The 22795-nt window shown below is 42.8% G+C and overlaps 1 protein-coding gene across 3 annotated transcripts in view; it reads left to right on the top strand.

The window, feature by feature from the left end:
• The first annotated feature begins 4726 nt into the window (after positions 1 to 4726).
• LOC118366814 (mannosyl-oligosaccharide 1,2-alpha-mannosidase IB) overlaps positions 4727 to 22795 on the top strand; it is a 111947-nt gene continuing 93878 nt past the window's right edge. Inside the window, exons 1-3 of one of the 3 annotated variants that reach the window (XM_035749529.2) lie at positions 4727 to 5002; positions 5644 to 5709; positions 6326 to 6795. In XM_035749529.2, coding sequence (XP_035605422.1) covers positions 6482 to 6795 — 314 coding nt within the window. In that variant the 5' untranslated portion in view covers positions 4727 to 5002; positions 5644 to 5709; positions 6326 to 6481. The other 2 variants (XM_035749530.2, XM_035749531.2) reach the window with 2 other exon arrangements.

Below are 22795 nucleotides of genomic sequence, written 5' to 3' on the forward strand. Positions count from 1 at the left end.
TGCATGCCACATCATCGACTGGGCCATCAGGTACAAAATTACTATACCATATGATGTGGTTAGCTGATACGTAAAATACCTATCCAGGCGTTGTAAGATCTGGCATACGTCAGCAAAGATTGAGCAGGGAAACATGACCATTGTTAACATTGTAATAGGCAACCCTTCAACCTAGTGTAGTGAGACTACTAAATAAATAATTGCTGGATCCATACATTGAGTGTAGAATACATTAAGAAGACCCGCTCTCTCCATGACCAGGTGAAAGCTTGAATCATTTATTGATGTCACTTGTTAAATCCACTTCAATCAGTGTAGATGAAGGGGAGGAGACAGGTTAAAAAAGGATTGTTAAGCCTTGAGACAAAAAAGCCTTGGTTTCATGCATGTTAACATCAGAAGCCTCCCCTAAGTTTGTTTTACTCACTGCTTGAGCACACTCCGCCAACCCTGATGTTCTTGCCGTGTCTGAATCCTGGTTTAGGAAGGCCACCAAAAATACTGAGATTTCCATCCCCATCTACAACATTTTCCATCAAGATAGAACTGCCAAAGGGGGAGGAGTTGCAATCTACTGCAGAGATAGCCTGCAATGTTCTGTCATACTTTCCAGGTCTATGCCCAAACAGTTTGAGCTTCTAATTTTAAAAATGGATCTCTCTAGAAATAAGTCTCTCACTGTTACCGCCTGTTATAGACCACCCTCAGCTCCCAGCTGTGCCCTGGACACCATATGTGAATTGATTGCCCCCCACCTATCTTCAGAGTTTGTTCTGTAAGGTGACCTAAACTGGTATATGCTTAACACCCCGGCAGTCCTACAATCTAAGCTAGATGCCCTCAATCTCACACACATTATCAAGGAATCCACCCGGTTCAACCCTAAATCCGTAAACATGGGCACCCTCATCGATATTATCGTGACCAACTTGCCCTCCAAATACACCTCTACTGTTTTCCTTCAGGATCACTGCCTCATTGACCTGCATCCGCTATGTTTCTGCGGTCAAACGACCAGCCCTCATCACTGTCAAACGCTCCCTAAAACAATTCTGCGAGCAGGCCTTTCTAATCGACCTGGCTCGGGTATCCTGGAAGGATATTGACCTCCCGTCAGTCGAGGATGCCTGGTAGTTCTTTAAAAGTAATTTCCTCACCATCTTAAATAAGCATGCCCTTTTCAAAAAATGTAGAACTAAGAACGGATATAGCCCTTGGTTCACTCCAGACCTGACTGCCCTCAACCAGCACAAAAACATCCTGTGGCGGACTGCACTAGCATCGAATAGTCCCCGCGATATGCAACTTTTCAGGGAAGTCAGAAACAAATACTCGCAGTCAGTCAGGAAAGCAAAGACTAGCTTTTTCAAACAGAAATTTGCATTCTGTAGCTCTATCTCCAAAATGTTTTGGGACACTGTAAAGTCCATGGAGAATAAGAGCACCTCCTCCCAGCTGCCCACTGAACTGAGGCTAGGTAACACTGTCACCACTGATAAATCCTCGATAATCAAGAATTTCAATAAGCATTTCTCCATGGCTGGCCATGCTTTTCTCCTGGCTACCCCAACCGCGGCCAACAGCTCCACACCCCCCGCAGCAACTTGCCCAAGCCTCCCCAGCTTCTTCTTCACCCAAATCCAGATAGCAGATGTTCTGAAAGAACTGCAAACCTGGAACCGTACAAATCAGCTGGGCTAGACAATCTGGACCCTCCTAAAATTATCCGCCGCCATTGTTGCATCTTCTATTACCAGTCTGTTCAACCTCTTCCGTATCATTCGAGATCCCTAAAGATTGGAAAGCTTCTGCAGTCATCCCCCTCTTCAAAGGGGGTGACACTCTAAACTCAAACTATTATAGACCTATATCCATCTTGCCCTGCCTTTCTAAAGTCTTCGAAAGCCAAGTTAATAAACAGATCACTGACCATTTCGAATCCCACCGTACCTTCTCCGCTGTGCAATCTGGTTTCCGAGCTTGTCACGGGTGCACCTCAGCCACACACACACACAAGGTACTAAACGATATCATAACCGCCATTGATAAAATACAGTACTGTGCAGCCATCTTCATCGACCTGGCCAAGGCTTTCGACTCTGTCAATCACTGTATTCCTATCGGCAGACTCAACAGCCTTGGTTTCTCAAATGACTGCCTCGCATGGTTCACCAACTACTTCTCAGATAGAGTTCAGTGTGATATCGGAGGTCCTGTTGTCCGGACCTCTGGCAGTCTCTATGGGGGGTACCACAGGATTCAATTCTCGGGCCGACTCTTTTCTCTGCAACTCTATCAACGATGTCGCTCTTGCTGCGCAAGATTCCCTGATCCACCTCTACGCAGACAACACCATTCTGTATACCTCTGGCCGTTCTTTGGACACTGTGTAAACAAACCTCCAAACAAGCTTCAATGCCATACAACACTCCTTCGGTGGCCTCCAACTGCTCTAAAACGCTAATAAAACTAAATGCATGCTTTTCAACCATTCGCTGCCCGCACCCGACCGCCAGACTAGCATCACTACTCTGGATGGTTCTGATGTAGAATATGTGGACAACTATAAATACCTACAGTGGGGAGAACAAGTATTTGATACACTGCCGATTTTGCAGGTTTTCCTACTTATAAAGCATGTAGAGGTCTTTAATTTTTTATCATAGGTACACTTCAACTGTGAGAGACGGAATCTAAAACAATCCAGAAAATCACATTGTATGATTTTTAAGTAATTCATTTGCATTTTATTGCATGACATAAGTTTGATCACCTACCAACCAGTAAGAATTCCGGCTCTCACAGACCTGTTAGTTTTTCTTTAAGAATCCCTCCTGTTCTCCACTCATTACCTGTATTAACTGCACCTGTTTGAACTCGTTACCTGTATAAAAGACACCTGTCCACACACTCAATCAAAAAGACTCCAACCTCTCCACAATGGCCAAGAGCAGAGAGCTGTGTAAGGACATCAGGGATAAAATTGTAGACCTGCACAAGGCTGGGATGGGCTACAGGACAATAGGCAAGCAGCTTGGTGAGAAGGCAACAACTGTTGGTGCAATTATTAGAAAATGGAAGAAGTTCAAGATGATGGTCAATCACCCTCGGTCTGGGGCTCCATGCAAGATCTCACTTTGTTGGGCATCAATGATCATGAGGAAGGTGAGGGATCAGCCCAGAACTACACGGCAGGACCTGGTCAATGACCTGAAGAGAGCTGGGACCACAGTCTCAAAGAAAACGATTAGTAACATTAGTAACACACTACGCCATCATGGATTAAAATCCTGTACCTATCATAGGTACAGTTGAAGTGTACCTATGATAAAATTTACAGACCTCTACATGCTTTGTATTTAGGAAAACCTGCAAAATCGGCAGTGTAACAAATACTTGTTCTCCCCACTGTAGGTGTCTGGCTAGTCTGTAAACTCTCCTTCCAGACTCATATTAAACATCTCCAATCCAAAATTAAATCTAGACTCAGCTTCCTATTTCGCAACAAAGCCCCCTTCACTCACGCTGCCAAACATACCCTCGTAAAACGGACTATCCTACCGATCCTCGACTTCGGCGATGTCATTTACAAAATAGCCTCCAACACTACTCAGCATGCAGTCTATCACAGTGCCGTCCGTTTTGTCACCAAAGCCCCATATACCACCCACCACCGCGACCTGTATGCTCTGGTCGGCTGGCCCTCGCTACATATTCATTGCCAGACCCACTGGCTCCAGGTCATCTATAGGTCTATGCTAGGTAAAGCTCCGCCTTATCTCAGCTCACTGGTCACGATAACAACACCCACCCGTAGCACACGCTCCAGCAGGTGTATCTCACTGGTCATCCCCAAAGCCAACACCTACTTTGGCCGCCTTTCCCTCCAGTTCTCTGCTGCCAATGACTGTAACGAATTGCAAACATCGCTTAAGCTGGAGACATATTTCCCTCACTAACTTTTAACATCAGCTATCTGAGCAGCTAACCGATCGCTGCAGCTGTACATAGCCCATCTGTAAATAGCCCATCCAATCTGCCTACCTTATCTCCATATTGTTTTTATTTACTTTTCTGCTCTTTTCCACACCAGCATTTCTACTTGCACATGATCATCTGGACATCTATCACTCCAGTGTTAATTTGCTAAATTGTAATTACTTAGCTACTATGGCCTATTTATTGCCTTACCTCCTCACACCATTTGCACACACTGTATATAGACTTTCTTTTTTTTCTATTGTGTTATTGACTGTACGCTTATTAATTCCATGTGTAACTCTGTGTTGTTGTTTGTGTCGCACTGCTTTGCTTTATCTTGGCCAGGTCGCAGTTGTAAATGAGAACTTGTTCTCAACTTGCCTACCTGGTGAAATAAAGGTGAAATAAAAATAAAATAAAAACATGGATTGTGTGTTTGTGCCATTTAGGGGGTGAATGGTCAAGACAAAATATGTAAGTTCCAGGTTTGTGTCAAGAACTGCAACGCTGCTGTTTTTTTCACGCTCAACAGTTTCCATGTGTCTCAATAATGATCCACCATCCAAAGGACATCCAGCCAATTTGACACAACTTTGTGAAGCATTAAAGTCAACCTTGGCCATCATCCCTGTGAAATGGTTTCTTTTGACCAATCACATCTTATCTGATTATTAGTGAAAAAATATCAGAATTGGGCTCCCTGTCCTAACGCAGCCAGAACACTGCTAATTTACACAGATAAACACGTTGCAAATAGCCTTTCGAAATGGATAGACGCTCCCTAAATTTACCAGGCTGGAGAATGAGGGGAGGAGTTTTCGGTCTTTGCAGCAGTATCAACATGCCTGGACATAGACAGGGCTAGTTATCCACAACGAAAGAAGCAAAGTGAAATGCAAAACTCTTAAAGGCAATCAAGACTAGATAGCTGAAGACATGAGCGCATTTCTGAAAGCGGCTATTTGGAAACTGTGGACTAGGATGCCTTTTTGTCACCGATTTCCTCAAAGGCATTATTGAGGTGATGCAGCAGCAGCAGCGAAACAATCGTAACGGACCGCCTCCGGTAGCTAGCTTACAGTAGCTAGCTAGGTAGATGCCTTTACAGAAAAAGGCGCAGTCTTTTGGCCAAGTCGTTTTACAAACCTCAACATATCCGAAAAAAGTTGCTAATATTACAATACAATATTGCGGGTGCACATGTATTTGTTTAATCAGCGAATGGTAGATAGTCAGTTTCTCCTTTAGCAATTTAGCTAGCTAGCCATCTAGCTGTGCTAGCCAAGCCTGTCAATTCAGCGGATGAACTTGGTATTCTGTGTAGACGCCGACATCAGACGTAGGGCCGTGTGAGGAAGCTGAGAAAATATATTGGGAGTATTCAACTAGCGAGCAGTACGTGTTGAATTTAACGGCAACATAACATTTTACCTGCGCATTTGTTTATGAAATTGTAATGTGGGAATGTCTCGGTAATTTAGCTATTAAGGCTTCATTCTTGTCGATTATGCGACAATCGCTCAATGTTAATTTTTCACTGTTTGAAGGCTATGTATCCTGCTCAATTAGTTTACAACATTTAGTTAGTTAGGTATTAAACAATTGCTTAACTGTATTAATAGTTTTGTGTCGTTGGGTTTGATTCGTTTTTTTGTTATCCAGTTCAGAACGTTAGCGTTCGGATCTCAACCAAACAACATGGATCAGAATGACAAAAGGATTTGCACGGTAAGATTGGTTTCTCCTAGCTGATTAACTACATATTCATTAAGTGTTACTTGGAAGTATATTACAGTGGAAAAAAAACATGTGTCGTCCCGCACTACATTTGTTATATGATAACTGACAACTCCACGGTGAAGAAGTGGAGTTTAGTACACTAGGTATCACTGAAGGGTGGTGGTGATGTGCATTGTTAGCGTAGTGTGTGATTGTATCACGCGCTCACGCAGGTGTTTCTGCTATCTACGTAGGGCTATTTTATGTAACACCTGCATACCTAGAAATATCTTTCCCTTTTCAAACTGGTTTGACACATTTATTTGCCGATACTCCTTGGAAAGTGCTTTAATGCACTGTGCGTTTTGTATGACTTGTCCTTATGGACAAACTAAGATTGTGTGCTTCATAAATATACTACATTTCACCCTAGTCAGAAGCATGTGCTTATGTTTTCGTAAATGTAATGACTTTTAAAAGCCTCCAGTGTATTTTGAGTGTGACCTTTTTTATGCTATTTGTTTGACTGTAAGACAGGCAGTTTTCAGGCTAATCAACCATAAGATAATATTGGAGTAATGTAGCTACCTGCTATTTTCTCATTTACTCTCTCCTTCAATTTCAGAATAAAACCCATACATTTACTGGTGACCAGTCACTTCACTGAGGGACCACGACACTTGATTTCTGGACACGTACTTGCCGCCACAATGAGATAATACAGCAGCAGATAATACAGCTGTGACATTTGTCCACCCTGAGTTAATTTCCACAATCCAACATGACCACACCAGCTCTACTGCCACTGTCGGGCCGCAGGATACCCACCCTGTCACCCGGCACCGCCTCTTTCCCACACCACAGGGCCACCCTGAGGCTCTCAGAGAAGTTTATCCTGCTCCTCATCCTCAGTGCCTTCATCACTTTATGCTTTGGAGCTTTCTTCTTCCTCCCGGACAACTCAAAACACAAGCGCTTCGACCTGGGCTTGGAGGACGTGCTGATTCCTCACATCGAGGCACCCAAGGGAGCTAAGCATCCTGGTGGACAGGTGGTCATACATGGACAGGGGGACCATGATGAACACAGACACAGGTAAGAGATGCTGAGGGCTGCTCACCTGTTGCTCGCTAAACTTTACACATGTCAGTGTGAATTAAAATGCATTACAAAAGTGCAATCTCTAAAGCAACTCTAACTAAGGCTACATTTATTAGACACTGCTTTTATTTAAACACATTTTTTAAAATGTAACCTTTATTTAACGAGGCACATCAGTTAAGAACAAATTCTTATTTGCAATGATGGCCAAACCCGGACAACGCTGGGCCAATTGTGCGCCACCCTACGACGGCTTTGAAGAAAGAGGAGCAGAGAAATCATCTATGTAGAACTCAACCACTTATTGGGACATCAGTAGCATTTCTAATAAAATAACACGGTCTGTCTGGTCCGTATCTCCAGCAAATTGTTTGTCCACAGATCTTATTCAAGAGCTACCAGAGTACAGTCACATGACTCTAAAAAGCCAGGTGGGAAAGGAAAGGGAGATGCCTAGTGACTTGAACATCTGAATGTATTCAACTGAAATGTGTCTTCTGCATTTCATACCTAGGGGTGAGGGATGGCCACTGAAACCAACACAATAAGAACTCCTGTAGCCTTTATGCATCTGGGTTACTCTCAACCTTTTTCGCACAGGCAGTTTAAAGCGACTGCAATCAATCATATTTTTTTGCGTATTCAAATATGTTATTTTTCATGCCGTCTGAACAGTCAAAAAGCACATGGAATCGGAAGTTTCAATGCACATTTCAAACCATCTATGAAGGTGGTTTGAAATCCGATACAAATCTGATTACTGTCCATGCGACTTGTCTGAAAGGTCAAATTAGATTTATTTGACCAAGTAGTTTTTAGATTATTTGGCATATCTCATTGCTTGCTAGCTACTCTGAATTTGACAAGAACATGTGGTAGCTGCATAAATGACTACTGTCCCGTAGCACTCACGTTGGTAGCCATGAAGTGCTTTGAAAGGCTGGTTATGGCTCACAACAGCATCCTCCCAGACCCTAGACCCTCTCCAATTCGCATACCACCCCAACAGATCCACAGATGACGCAATCTCAGTCGCACTCTACTGTACACTACCCTTTCCCACCTGGACAAAAGGAACACCTATGTGAGAATGCTGTTCATTGACTGCAGCTCTGAGTTCAACACCACAGTGCCCACAAAGCTCATCGCTAAGGACCCTGGGATTAAACACCTCCCTCTGCAACTGGATCCTGGGCTTCCTGACGGGCCACCCCCGGTGGTAAGGTTAGGCAACAACGCGTCTGCTACGCTGATCCTCAACACTGGGGCCCCTCAGGGTTGTGCTTAGTCCCCTCCTGTACTCCCTGTTCATCCACGACTGCGTGGCCAAACATGACTCCAACACCATTAAGTTTGCTGACGACACAACAGTGGTAGGCCTGATCACCGACAACGAAGAGACAGCCTATAGGGAGGAGGTCAGAGACCTGGCCGTGTGGTGCCATGACAGCAACCTCTCCCTCAATGTGAGCAAGACAAAGGATCTGATCGTGGACTACAGGAAAAGGTGGGCCGAACAGGCCTCCATTAACATTGACGGGGCTGTAGTGGAGCGGGTCGAGAGTTTGAAGTTCCTTGGTGTCCACATCAACAACGAAGTATCATGGTCCAAGACAGTCGTGAAGAATGCATGAGAGCACCTTTCCCCCCCAGGAGACTGAAAAGATTTGGCATGGGTCCCCAGATCCTCAAAAGGTTCTAGAGCTGCACCATCGGGAGCATCTGACCGTAAGGCACTACAGAGGGTAGTTCGTTTGGCCCAGTACATCACTGGGGCCAAGCTTCCTGCCATCCAGGACCTATATAATAGGCAGTGTCAGAGGAAAGCCCATAAAATTGTCAGACTCCAGTCACCCCAGTTATAGACTTTTCTCTTCTACTGCACGGAAAGTGGTATCAGAATGCCAAGTCTAGAACCAAAAGGCTCCTTTACAGCTTCTACCCCCAAGCCATAAGACTGCTGAACAATTAACCAACGGCCACTGGATTATTTACATTGTCACCCATTTGTTTTTTCCACTGCTGCTACTTGCTGTTTATTATCTATGCATAGTCCCTTCACCCCTACCTACATGTACACATTACCTCGACTAACCTGTACCCTCGCACATTTACTCGGTACCGTTATTATTTTTTTCTCTATACCTTTTATTTTTTTCTGTTACTTTTAATAATTTTTTACTTCGTTTATTTGGTAAATATTTTGTTAATCAACAGTGCAGTTCAATAATAGTTAAGGACTTGTGAGTAAGCATTTCACTGTAAGGTCTGCACATGTATTTGGCGCATGTGGCAAATAAAGTTTGATTTGAAGCTTGTTAATTGTTTACAAAAAGATAGGTGAATGTGCTGGAATGCTAAATGGCTACCTAACTAGTTGACTGCTGTAGCTAGACATAAAGGACTTGTTAAAAGTTTGATCATCCTATTGAGGCTTTAAGAGTTCTTACACTATGATTTTGAACATTCAAAGCAACTGGGACATGTCCATGTCATGCACCCTCACTTTGGTGGTGCACTCAGAAGTTATGTCGCAAACTAATCAGCCTACGCTGCTTAAACATCCGTCTTTACTATGACAACTAGCATTGCCATGTCATGAAATTACTGCTGTCTGAACACAACACATCTGATGTGGTCACTTGTAACTTGCTGTTTGGACAGCCAGTATTCCAAAACGGATTTTAAAAATAACTTATTTGGGCATTAAGGCCTGCAAGGCTCTATATTCTCACACCTAGCTTTTGGTTAATTACTTTGTGTACAGGTTGTGTAAGACTCAACTTGAGGTGCTGCTGATGTGTTCCTGATTGGGAGACAAACCTGGCAAATTGGAGAACATTGCAAAAAGAGGTTGTAATCACCATTTGACTGACATTTGTCTCTACTGACTGTGTTCAACTCATTGAACTGGTGAATGAACACACACATTTTCTGCGGTGAATCTGCTGGAGTTGACTTCACAAAGAATTAATATAGGCCACTACTAGCACTATAGTATTTTAGTAACTAGCGTGCCCCTCGTTTTCCCCCTAATTTTTAACCTACTGTAATGTTTAGATTTACCTGTAAATTATTTATCACACAAATCAGGGTCCCTGTTTACTGTAGGCTGCCGTTTGCTTGCCTGTGCGAGGTGGGTAAGGTGGAGTTGTCCCGAGAGGTGTATTGTGGGTATTTGTGAAGCAGTCTTTAGATGTAGAGAGCAGTAAGTGTTAAAAGCTTTTTCTCTACTGCTCGCTCTGCAGTGACCAATGTCACCACCACCTCTGAGGCGTGTTTTTTTTTCTTCTGTTGAACTTGCCATAGCTTGACGTGGCCTGCCCAAAATAACATATTTATTGCTGTTTGATGCCTGGGGAGAGATGATGAGGCTGGGATCAGAAATAAGTGGTAGGCTACATAGCAAGTGTGAACACTGCTGTAATCACTACTGTATTGCTGAAGTAAAGAGGGTTTTGCTATGTTTCAGTCGCTTACTGTAGATTGGTTTAGTTTTCATTGAAAGAAGGTAATGGTGTTGGTGGCAGCCTCAGACAATGGCATCACTGCTAACTGAAATTGGCTTAACAGGTGGGGTTTGAGGGGGTGGGATATGGTGAGTGTTCATGTTCTACATGAAGAATGTTGAACGAGCATTCTGCGTTTAACCTCCCAGAACCATTCATTAGTTTGTTTTAGTTTTTTTTTCTTGGCTGTGTTTTTGTCGCTCACAGCTTATGGAAATATATTAGTCTTTGCATTTTTTTTTCAACCGCTGACTCAGCCATTAGCAAAACATTGTGTGTTAGTGAGGACAGTGTTCAAACGGGCCCTGAATGAGTACAAGGAGGATTTAAAAAATCCCCTCAGGAAATATGTTCTAGGAGAGTAACTAGAGTCCAGATTATTATTATTTCTTCTTTTGTTCCTGTATATGTTTCAGATATGGATGTTGGTTTTAAGTGCATGTTTAGCTCCACGTCTGGTTTGGCACTCTCCCTGTACTGTCCTCTGTTGGATCGGCCCATTGTTTCCGAAGGTGTTGTGATTTCTTGGCAGTGACATTAAATTGTAAAGGATTGAATCCTTGGCTCACATGCTTTTAACTCCCAGCTTGAAGTGAGTTCAGTATACTCTCGTAAACATGACTAGAATTTTGTGTGCTGTGTTCATTATTTATTTATGCCTATGGTTGAGTTGAATGTTAAGCTTGAGGGTGAGTTGAGAAATCCATTAGGAATTACTGACAGATCTGAAGTTGTTTAGATATTTTGTTTTCGGTCAGTTTGTTTTGAATCCTATCAACACATCAAGTTATCTGACGGGTTCAGCCAGTGTTCACCAAACAGATTTTGGGAAAGGACACACGTATTCATAGGCATCACTGTTATTGTTCATGAAAGAGCACAATTCATTGTGTGTGTGTGTGTGTTTATATATATATTTTTTAAATTAGGGCCGATTTTTAAAGTTTTCATAACAATCGGTAATCTGCATTTTTGTACTCCGATCATGGCCGATTACATTGCACTCCACGAGGAGACTGCGTGACAGACTGACTACCTGTTATGCGAGTGCAGCAAGAAGCCAAGGTAAGGTGCTAGCTAGCATTAAACATATCTTATAAAAAACAATGAATCTTAACATAATCACTAGTTAACTACACATGGTTGACAATATTACTAGTTTATCTAGCTTGTCCTGCGTTGCATATAATCGATGCGGTGCCTGTTAATTTATAATTGAATCATAGCTTACTTCGCCAAACGGGTGATTTAACAAGCGCATTCTCGAAAATAGCCCTGTCGTTGCACTAATTTGTACCAAACCATAAACTCAACGCCTTTCTTAAAATCAATAGACAACTATATATTTTTTAAACGTGCAAATTTAGTTAATATTGCCTGCTTTCACACATTTATTTTAGCTTTGGAAATTGTCACTTCCCTTGCGTTCTGTGCAACAGAGTCAGGGTATATGCAGCAGTTTGGGCAGCCTGGCTAGTTGCGAACTGTGTGAAGACTATTTATTCCTAACAAAAACAGCCAACTTCGCCCAACGCGGGATGATTTAACAAAAGCGCATTTGCGAAAAAAGCATAATCGTTGCACAAATGTACCTAACCATAAACATCAATGCCTTTCTTAAAATCAATACACAAGTATATTTTATTAAACCTGCATATTTAGTTAAAAGAAATCCAGGTTAGCAGGCAATATTAAACTGGGGAAATTGTGTCACTTCTCTTGTGTACATTGCACGCAAAGTCAGGGTATTAATTTGCCAGAATTTTACGTAATGATGACATAACATTGAAGGTTGTGCAATGGAACAGGAATATATAGACTTATGGATGCCACCCGTTAGATAAAGTATGGAATGGTTCTGTATTTCACTTAAAGAATAAACGTTTTGTTTTCGGTATGATAGTTTCTGGATTTGACCATATTAAAGACCTAGGCTCGTATTTCTGTGTGTTTATTATGTTATAATTAAATATATGATTTGATAGAGCAGTCTGACTGAGCGGTGGTAGGCAGCAGCAGGCTCTTAAGCATTCATTCAAACAGCACCTTTGTGCGTTTGCCATTAGCTCTTCGCTGTGCTTCAAGCATTGAGCTGTTTATGACTTCAAGCCTATCCACTCCCGAGCTAGTTAGCGGGGTTCGTGCTAATAGCGTTTCAATCGGTGACGTCGCTCGCTCTGAGACCTTAAAGTAGTTGTTCTCCTTGCTCTGCAAGGGCGGCGGCTTTTGTGGAGCGATGGGTAACGATGCTTCTAGGGTAGCTGTTGTCTGTGTTCCTGGTTCGAGCCCAAGTAGGGGGGAGGAGAGGAACGGAAGCTATACTGTTATGCTGGCAATACTAAAGTGCCTAAAAGAACGTCTAAAGGTATATGAAATACAAATGGCATCGGGAGAAATAGTCCTATAATAACTACAACCTAAAACTTCTTACCTGGGAATATTGACGACTCATGTTAAAAGGAACCACCAGCTTTCATATGTTCTCATGTCCTGAGCAAGGAACTTAAACGTTAGCTTTTTTACATGGCACATATTGCACTTTTACTTTCTTCTCCAACATTTTTGTTTTTTGCATTATTTAAAACAAATTGGACATGTTTGATTATTTATTTGAGGCTAAATTGATTTTATTGATGTATTAAGTTAAACTAAAAGTGTTCATTCAGTATTGTTGTAATTGTCATTATTACAAGTAAAATAAAAAACAGGCTGATTTGAATCGGTATCGGCTTAATTTTGGTTCTCCAATAATCTGTATCGGCGTTGACAAATCATATTCGGTCAACCTCATATCTCGCACACATGCGCACACACACACACAGAGTACCAGTCAAAAGTTTGAACACCTACTCATTCAAGGATTTTTTAAAAATTTTTGCTATTTTCTACCTTGTAGAAGAATAATAGCGAAGACATCAAAACTAGTGAATAACACACATGGAATCATGTAGTAAACAAAAGTGTTGAACAAGTAAAAATATATTTGAGATTCTTTAAATAGCTACCCTTTACCTTGACAGCTTTGCACACTCTTGGCATTCTCTCAACCAGCTTCATGAGGTAGTCACCTGGAATGCATTTTAATTAACAGGTGTGCCTTGTTAAGTTTAATTTGTGGAACTTCTTTCCTTAATGCGTTTGAGCCAATCAATTGTTATGACAAGGTAAGGGTGGTACAGAGACTGCCCTATTTGGTAAAATACCAAGTCTATATTATGGCAAGAACCATTCAAATAAGCAAGAGAAATGACATTCCATCATTCCTTTAACACATGAAGCTCAGTCAATCTGGAAAATGTAAAGCACTTTGAAAGTTTATTCAAGTGCAGTCGCAAAAACCATGAAGCGCTATGATGAAACTGGCTCTCATGAGGACCGCCACAGGAAAGGACGACCCAGAGTTACCTCTGCTGCAGAGAATAAGTTAGTTACCAGCCTGAGAAATTGCAGCCCAAATAAATGCTTCACAGAGTTCACGTAACAGACACATCTCAACATCAATTGTTCAGAGGAGACTGCGTGAATCAGGCCTTCATGGTCGAATTGCTGCAAAGAAACCACTACTAAAAGACACCAATAAGAATAGACTTGCTTGGGCCAAGAAACACAACCAATGGACATTGGACCGGTGGAAATCTGTCCTTTGGTCTGATGAGTCCAAATTTTAGATTTCTGTTTCCAACCGCTGTGTCTTTGTGAGAAGCAGAGTAGGTGAATGGATGATCTCTGCATGTGTGGTCCCCCCCCCCCGAAGCCTGGAGGAGGTGTGGGGGTGCTTTTCTGGTGACACCGTTAGTGAATTATTTAGTATTCAAGGCACACTTAACCAGCACGGCTACCACAACATTCTGCAGCAATATGCCATCCCATCTGCTTTGTGCTTAGTGGGACGATCATTTGTTTTTCAACAGGACAATGACCCAACACACCTCCAGGCTGTATAAGGGCTATTTGACCAAGAAGGAGAGTGATGGAGTGCTGCATCAGATGACTTGGCCTCCACAATCACATGACTTCAACCCAATTGAGATGGTTTGGGATTAGTTGGACCGCAGAGTGAGGGAGAAGCAGCCAGCAAGTGCTCAGCATATGTTGGTATTCCTTCAAGACTGTTGAAGTATTACAGGTGAAGCTGGTTTGGAGAATTCCTAGTATGCAAAGGGTGGCTATTTTGAAGAACCTCAAATATAAAATATATTTAGATTTGTTGGATTTTTTTTTTGTTGTTGCTTACTATATGATTCCATATGTGTACTTTCCTAGTTTTGACATCTTCACTATTATTCTACAATGTAGAAAATAGTAAAAATGAAGAAAAACCCTTTAATGAATATGTGTGTCCAAATTTTGGACTGGTACTGTATATTTCTTAAATATCTCTGTCTGCCAAGTCGGTAAGAGCTTGACCTGGTCCCTTGAAGGAACAATTTGCCCAACCAGTGTCATCATGCCAGAGCCAGCCGTAGCAGGGTTGGGATCAATTCATGAATAAAAAAAAAGACACAAACAGCATGACTAGATTCATCTGCGGCTCTCTGTGTGTGTGTGTGAGCATTGCACTGAACAGTGACTAATAATACACTCCGATATACACGTGCGCACACACCTCGCCCATCTCGGTGCGGGGGAGCTTATGGAACAAAACGTATTGGATTGCAGATCTGGTGAAACCAGTGACAGGCAGTGCTTCACACTGAGAAGGAAGCATGTGTGTGTGACTGCACTTCTAAAATGGGTTCCTGATCCACTGGCTCTCAGAATATAGCTGAACACCTCCAGGTCACCATGGGATGGGTACTGTCATCTCATCATACATGATTAGGCCTACTACCAATATATGCTGCTTCTTCAGTGGGGGGTAACCAAATCAGTGTAAACAAGAACACCATGCAGAGCAATGGGGAGGCTTTGGTTTTCTCATTATCTTTTATTAACATGCTGTTTTTTTTAATCACCCCCCCCTCCCAAAACAAAAGAAACTGCAGAACACAACAAACAGTCACAAAGTTGTCATACACTATTTCATCTGAGAAGCATGCGACATGCTTTATTTAGACTGTTGGAAAGCTGGCATTACTGCTTGTTGCGCTAGGGGAACTCATTCACTGGGTTGAATCCATGGTGAAAGACTGTCATGTCGCAGGGATTTCTCTCTGTGAATACACTACCCGGGTCAGCTTTGCTGCCTGTTCATGAATAATATATTATGTGTGGAAACAGCTGGGCATCTGCTTTCACTTATGACCCATAAAGAGGATCTCCTCTCAGGGCTCCTCAGGCTCTGGAGCCAAACATGAGCTCTGTGTCTCTTCTCATCCCCCACACACCTACCAGTTTCTGCCATCCATGAAATGGCTAGGCAACTTAATGGCCCTCGATCTGGGATTTTCATGCATGTGCTGTAGATGGTTTTTGTCTTTCTGACGATCCCAGAATGTACTCAAGCTGTAAACGGTTTTGTGTGTGTGTGTAAGATGAGTGGTAGAGAAGGGCAGACTGGTCTGAGAAGGTGCAACACAAACAAAATCCCAGAGACACAAGACTAATGTGACTGGGAGATCTATGCTACATGGTTATTGAAAGACAACCATAGAGAAATGTGGTTGAAATAGAGTACAAAACATGAGGAACACCTTAATAATATTGAGTTACAACCCCCAGCCTCAATTTGTTAGGGCGTGGACTTTACAATTTGATGTCCTTTGGGTGGTGGACCATTTTTGGTAACTGTTGGAAACTGTTGAGTGTGGAAAAACCCAGCAGCATTGCAGTTCTTGGCCCAAACCGGTGCGCCTGGCACATACTACCATACCCCGTTCAAAGGTACTTAAATATTTTCTTGTCCATTCACCCTCTGAATGGCACACATACACAATCCATTTCTTAAGGCTTCAAAATCCTTCTTTAACCAGTCTCCTCCCCTTCATCTACTTTGGCTGAAGTAGATTTAGCAGGCAACATCAAGGGATCATAGCTTTGGTATTCACCCAGTCTGTCATGGAAAGAGCAAGTGACCCTAAGGTTTTATACACTCAGTGTATGACTAGACTAATAGAAGGCCATCAAGATAAACATGATGGCTATACACATTTCTAGAAAAAGACACATCTGAAACACAAGAATCCATCAATACAGAGCACATTGCTGAAAAGCCAATCAATTCAGTAACACACACACACACACACACAGTTTCCATGCTGCAGCAGTCAGACTCAGCTGTAAGTGAACTGCAGGGCCCATGACTAAAACAGTCCGAAGCTGGATTCATCATGGACTTAGTGCTCTGTCACAAAGCGCTGATCAGCCCAGACCCCCTAAGGGAGGGGAGAGACCAATGGAGAAGGCTCTCCCAGCATCCTGCACATTACTCAGGGACGACAGTGTCAGCCAGCCATGGTGCCAGCACCTGCCTGAACAGAGCAGTGTGTTTGACTCGTCATCGCCTGTTGGAGTGTCTCACTTTGCCTCCGTTTGTCTGCTCCAAGCTGCTCCCATTCGTTAATGGTGATGACGAGCTTCTTTGAGAGGGAGACTTGTTTGTGTGTCTGACTGTAACACAATGCTCTCTAAAACACAATGGCTGGCAGGGACAGCACTTAAGCCGAGTGGCATCACTTGCTAGCCAACTGACCGGAGCTGCAATCTACTCTTGCCAATTCAGGAAATTAGTTCAAACTGAGGCCCAGTGAATTAGAAACCGTATCCAATCTCTATGGCCTTCAATTCAGGACCTTAGAGATTGAAGTGGAATTGACCCCAGCGGTTGTTGGCAACTGGTGTGGTAATTAGTACATGCTTATGAGTAAATGAAATTGGAGCTCCAGCAGAGGTTTGTGATTCAGCACCTTATCTAAAACCCACAATTTCCCATTTTGTTTTTCAGTTGACTGGTCTTACTGTGTAGAGCACCATTTTGTAGCAGCCCACGCCATATTCATCTAGCCTCAAGCTTGATGATTGATAATTGAATCATGAGTGTTACTACTTCTGGGGTAGAGTAATTGTACAGCCCTGTTGGTCCCTAGGATTGTAGCGCTGAGGAACGCTGTTAAAAGGCATTAGTCAAACAGGGATATAGGTCATGATGCTGTGATGAGGCCATACAGCCAGGGGCTCAGGTGACTAGCTGGAACAATGGCTGAGCAGCCAGGGAAAGTATGTCATTACACACCCCCTGAATGCCGAGCTTGGAGTGCTGTCGTCCGTTACACCACCGCTCGCTTCAGGCATGCCAAGTGGGTCATGGGAAGTCTGGGATGGGAAGTCTATGGCCAGCAGCGGCTTATATGAACACAAGGCAAAGGAGGAGAAGAAGGTGGAGGAGGAAGACGGAACAATTGTACTCAGCATGTATTTTATTCACTGTCTGTCAGACCTCTACTTAAAGGTGAAGTAAAGCTAGACTTGTGTGCATCACTTGATCGATACCATGAGGCTATTGTTCCCAGGAGAGCCCTTCTCTCTGAGAGCAGTTTTGATACAGAGCAAACAAATGCACAGACTTGCCTCTTAGGCCTATGCCAATGGGTTTCACCAGAGAGGGAATGCTTTCACTGACTACACAGATGGGACATTTTAGCTATCAACTTCGGTTGAGGATTTTTGTTCAATTCTGTGCTGATTTATAAACCCATTATGTTCCCTTTACCTTGTTTGAGACACTGAAGTGGACTTGATAACCTTGAACAATGGACATGATCTATTCTGCAGTGCGCCTCTTGGTATTTAGCACACACTTCTTCCACCTGCTTGGCATTCATCTATTCCTCTTAAAGAGGAGAAACAATTCCAAATGAGCAGAGCACAGGTGTGATTTTCCCAAGTAAATGACTGATTCTCAAAGTAAACACTATCAGTAATGCACTGTGAAGACCCTGGCGTAATGAGAGGGGGAGAAGGAGGGAGAGACTCTATGAATCAGCCATCAAACCCTCCAAGCCACCAGACGTAATTTATTCTGTGGAGCGGGAGGTTTTAAGCAGAGCAGGAGATCAATGGATGAAGTAATTTCCGTGGGTGAGACACCTGTGTGCAGGGGAAGTGTTTCATTGCATTACATTATTCATGTCAACCCCCAAAACAGCATCTATGCGTTTGCAAATCCTCTACCGTCTTTCACTCTCTACTTCCTGCTCTCCCTCTGTTGCTTTCTGGTTCTAGTGTCAATACTAGGTAGCTAATCCAGCACTCTGCTGTTCCTTAAATCCCTGGTGTTAATTCTCTTTCCGCTACCTTGTAAATAGTCAGGAGGAAAATGGAGGTAAAAAAGCGAAGGCTTACTCATTCCTCCCTGATCCTCATTTTAAAGAGCATATGCCTGGGCCAGAACTGGAGATGAGTAACTCTAAACCCACTGTCCATCCGGGCTGATGTCATCAGGGCCCACACAGATGGAAGGATGGAACACGAACGAACAGAGAACTGTGGGAGGATGGCGGAAAGCAGGAGAGACAGTTAAATTGAAGGCTTTATTGTTTCATGTGTTCATTGAATCTTACAGGCTACACATTCACAGTTAAAAGCTGAATTGCAGTATAGGCCTACTGATAAAGACAAAAATCAAACTAGACATGACAATTGGGTAGATTAACAAAACAATGAAATTGATGGTGATGAAGCCAGCTTTGGACAGTTTCTTCACAATGAGACTGGTGCTTTTGAGAACCCAGTGGAGATAGATGATTTGATCATAGTGATGCAGTTGGTTTGCTGGCCCTGATGTCCTCATCCTCTCTGTACCCTGCCTGTGATGCCAGGTGATAGAGTTCCCTTGCTGGCCCTGATGTCATCCTCAGCTCAACTTCTCTGTAGCCTGGACTTTAGTAGTCCTCCACAACTAATGTGTAGCACAGATCAGTCCGTAGCATTAGTCATCCTCACTACAAGCTCTTTGCCATTTCCACAATGCAGTCAGGTGTCATTGATCAAGGAGCCGGTGCATCTTTTTAAATGCTAACATTAGCCATCAGCTAGCTGTCTAGCTAGCCAAACCAAACAAGCAGATTTGCCATACATTTTTCAGCTCTATGGATAAAAACAACCAAACATATCGAAACCAACACTTCATGACTTATTAAAAAGCAAATTTAAACACTATCATCTAAAATATGTGCAGAGTTCTTTTGTTTAGGCTGAGTTGTGGCGCCATGGCAGTTATTATTAGGGTTGCCAAATGTCCCGTATTAGCTGGGCTGTCCCTGATATTGGGCTAAATTGGTTTGTCCCATACGGGACCTCCCTTGTCCCGTATATTCATCCAATCACAGCAAACAATGGAATGCAAAAAAAGATGTGGGTTAAGCCCGTCAGTGGTGACTCGGCAAAAGCTTTCTGTACTTTATGCCATCGGGAATTCTCAATTGGCCATTGATAGGAGAATGACTTAACTCAGCATGCATCCACAGAAATGCACAAGGCCACGCTGGTTAAAGGTGCAAGCAATATCGGTGCATTCATCGTGACAACTTTCCTTCGGAAAATGACAATCGCGGCAAATAAAGCCTTGTGTACCATACAGTTAAACATGGACTCAGCTACAACAGCACCGACTGTCTTGTTAAGCTCAAAGGTGCCTTGTTTCATGACTCAAATGTTGGGAAGAACGAAAGCTGAGATGATTCCAATGAATGTTTTAGGACCAAATACTGTGCTGGATATTTTGGATGATCTGTCCCCGACCGAAGGTGAGCCCGTGTATTTATCAGTTGCCAGTGATGCCTCAAACAAGAGAAATAGAAAAATGTTTACAGTGTGCGTGAGATTTCTCTGTATGTGATGGAGTGCAGCGCAAGTTACTTGACTTTTTATGAAGACCATGATGAAACTGCAAATGGCACTCATCAAGCTCTGATGAACTGTCTGGAAAAGCATGAACTGGATATTAGACACATCACAGCCTATGCAGCAGATAATACAAATGTCAACTTTGGAAAACACCTCTCCGTTTACCAGTTATTGATCAATGCCAACAATCACATTCTGAAAGCTAATTGCCCAGCTCGCATAGCTCATAATGCCTGCAAGCACGCCTGAAATGAGCTGTCAGTGGATATTGAGAAAATTGTTTTAAAGCTCTACAGCCACTTCTCAGTATCTGCTTCCCGAAGAGAGGAACTGCTTGCCTTTTTTTTGCCTTTGTTGACATTGAAATTCTGCGACATCTTTGCACACAATGGCGCTCTCTTCATCCAACTGTCGATCGTCTCCTGCATAGCAGGCCAGCTCTTACTTCGTACTTCAGGTCCCTTGGGGAGACTTGTCCTGTGGCACTGAAGAGTATTTTTGAGTATGAAGAAAAAAAGGAAGCTGCTGAGATTTATCTGTGCTTTTTCCACAACTTGGGGTGTGTTTTTGACCAACTCGTGAAAAAGCCAGAGGAAACAACGTTCTGCGTCACAGATGTTTACGAGGAAGTCCAACATTTCAAAATGAAGATTCTTCAGCGACAACAGAAGAGCTTTTTTGGATACCAGACCAAGCAGCTGATGGACAAACAGTTGTCAGCACAAAGGTCCAAGCAGCAACGGGACTTTGAGGGTCTATGACACTGTCATTACATACATTGACAAGTGGTTTGATTTCTCACCAGAACTTGTAATGGTGAAACTGATCGGCCTCTCATTTGTCCTCAGTGTGCCAGGCTCAAATGCCTTTGTGGAGAGGACTTTCTCTCTGATGACCATTTAAATGGTCAGACTCAAGAAACGGATGCAGCACAGAGTCTCTGACAGAGCTGATCAAAAATGAACATCAAATATCTGTGAACTGTGACTTCTCATGTAAGGACTTCTCTCTGGCTATGCAAAAGGACAAAGGACTGCTTGAATCAGTCAAGAGCAGCAAAAAATATCCATGGAAAAAGTAGACTCGTGCCCCTTTTATCCTCTTTTGCATTTGATTTTTTTTTCTCTCTCTCGCGGTAAAGGTCCAAATTGTGATTTCTTTGATAATTTATTTTGAGGATTATTCACACACATTTACATGATGATACAGTTTTAGTACAGCTATAGACTAAATGGAATATAAAAATGTTTTGCCTTTCCAATTGACTAAGAATATGATATACACTGTGTATTTATTCACACAACACCATACCCATACCGCTGTGGCACCGTGCACTGGCATGCCACCTTTTGTCCCTTATTTGTTAGTGAGGAAAGTTGCCAACCCTAGTTATTATGGGGATGGGGGGGCAGGATATGGGGATTGGGGTATGGAGTCGGACACATTGTTATATTGGATACTGTTTTCTTTGTCTAGTCGCACAATGTTTTCACAGCATTTCCAAATGGCTTTTTGGGACACACAGCATCACTTACAATGGTAGGGAATGGTAGCTAGAGACTTCCATCAACTTGAGTACCTTAAATATTTTGAATTGTGCTCCTAACTTTCTTTGTGTGCCAATATTCTTCAACTTCGGTGCAGATGTGCTCCTTGTACTTAAAAAAAACAGTCAGTGTAGAGCCCTGCCCATGTTCTCATCTCCAGCTCCTCTGCTAAACGTGAAACCTCAGCCTCCCAAGATAAAAACCTCTCTTCCCCTGGCTGTATTTCTTATCCCTGAGAATGAGCTCTGATCTAAGCCTCATGGCCATTCTGAATAGTACCATGGTGAAGGCTTTCTCTGTGGGGAAGCTAAGGCAGTCTGCTGCTCTCCACAGTGAGTCATTCTTCCCGCCCGGAGTGCCTGGACCAAAAGCCTCGGGATAGGCAGCGAGTGCCAGGGAGCACCGGGGAAGGAAGCATCCCTTTGAAAAAGGGTTTGATCATTGTTCCTCATATGTAGCCACCGTGTCTGCGCCTATATTTTAGATGAGTGCGTGTCAGGGTTTTCATTTGGCAACATTTTTATTTTACCGGACATTTGAGAAATTTAACGGCCCCATATGCATGGAGTCCGAAACCTGATTAGTGCGTCAACCCACAGTGCTCAGAATGACAAATCACGTTTAGAATATGGTAATTCATATTAACAACATGCAACGACGTGTGGTTCATCTTACCGAATTCAGATGTGCACTTTGAACATGATAGAATAACTGTCCACATTTTACTTTTCCTCAGCTAAGAAGATAAGAAACAAACGTATAAATCACTAGTCTATGTCAATTTACTATGGTAGAAAAGTTTAGGCTACCTATTCTGTTCGTCATCTTGTCGAAAGAAATAGCCTGTTCCAAACAGACTCTGGGACAGTTGTGGGATGATAGATCTGAAATTCATACAACCAGTACGCCTAGGCTACATAGATTTTTTTTTTTACGAGTCTGATGCAACAGGCGTTTAGCTTAAAATGCTGAGAAACTATTTATTAATGAACTTATTGCGACTAGGTGGCGCTATTAATTTTTGGATGAAAAACGTTCCCGTTTTAAACAAGATATTTTGTCACAAAGTTGCTTGACTATGCATATAATTGACAGCTTTGGAAAGAAAACACTCTGACGTTTCCAAAACGGCAAAGATATTGTCTGTGAGTGCCA

Source organism: Oncorhynchus keta, chromosome 34, assembly GCF_023373465.1.
Source record: "Oncorhynchus keta strain PuntledgeMale-10-30-2019 chromosome 34, Oket_V2, whole genome shotgun sequence".
In the NCBI taxonomy this organism is placed as follows: Eukaryota; Metazoa; Chordata; class Actinopteri; order Salmoniformes; family Salmonidae; genus Oncorhynchus; species Oncorhynchus keta.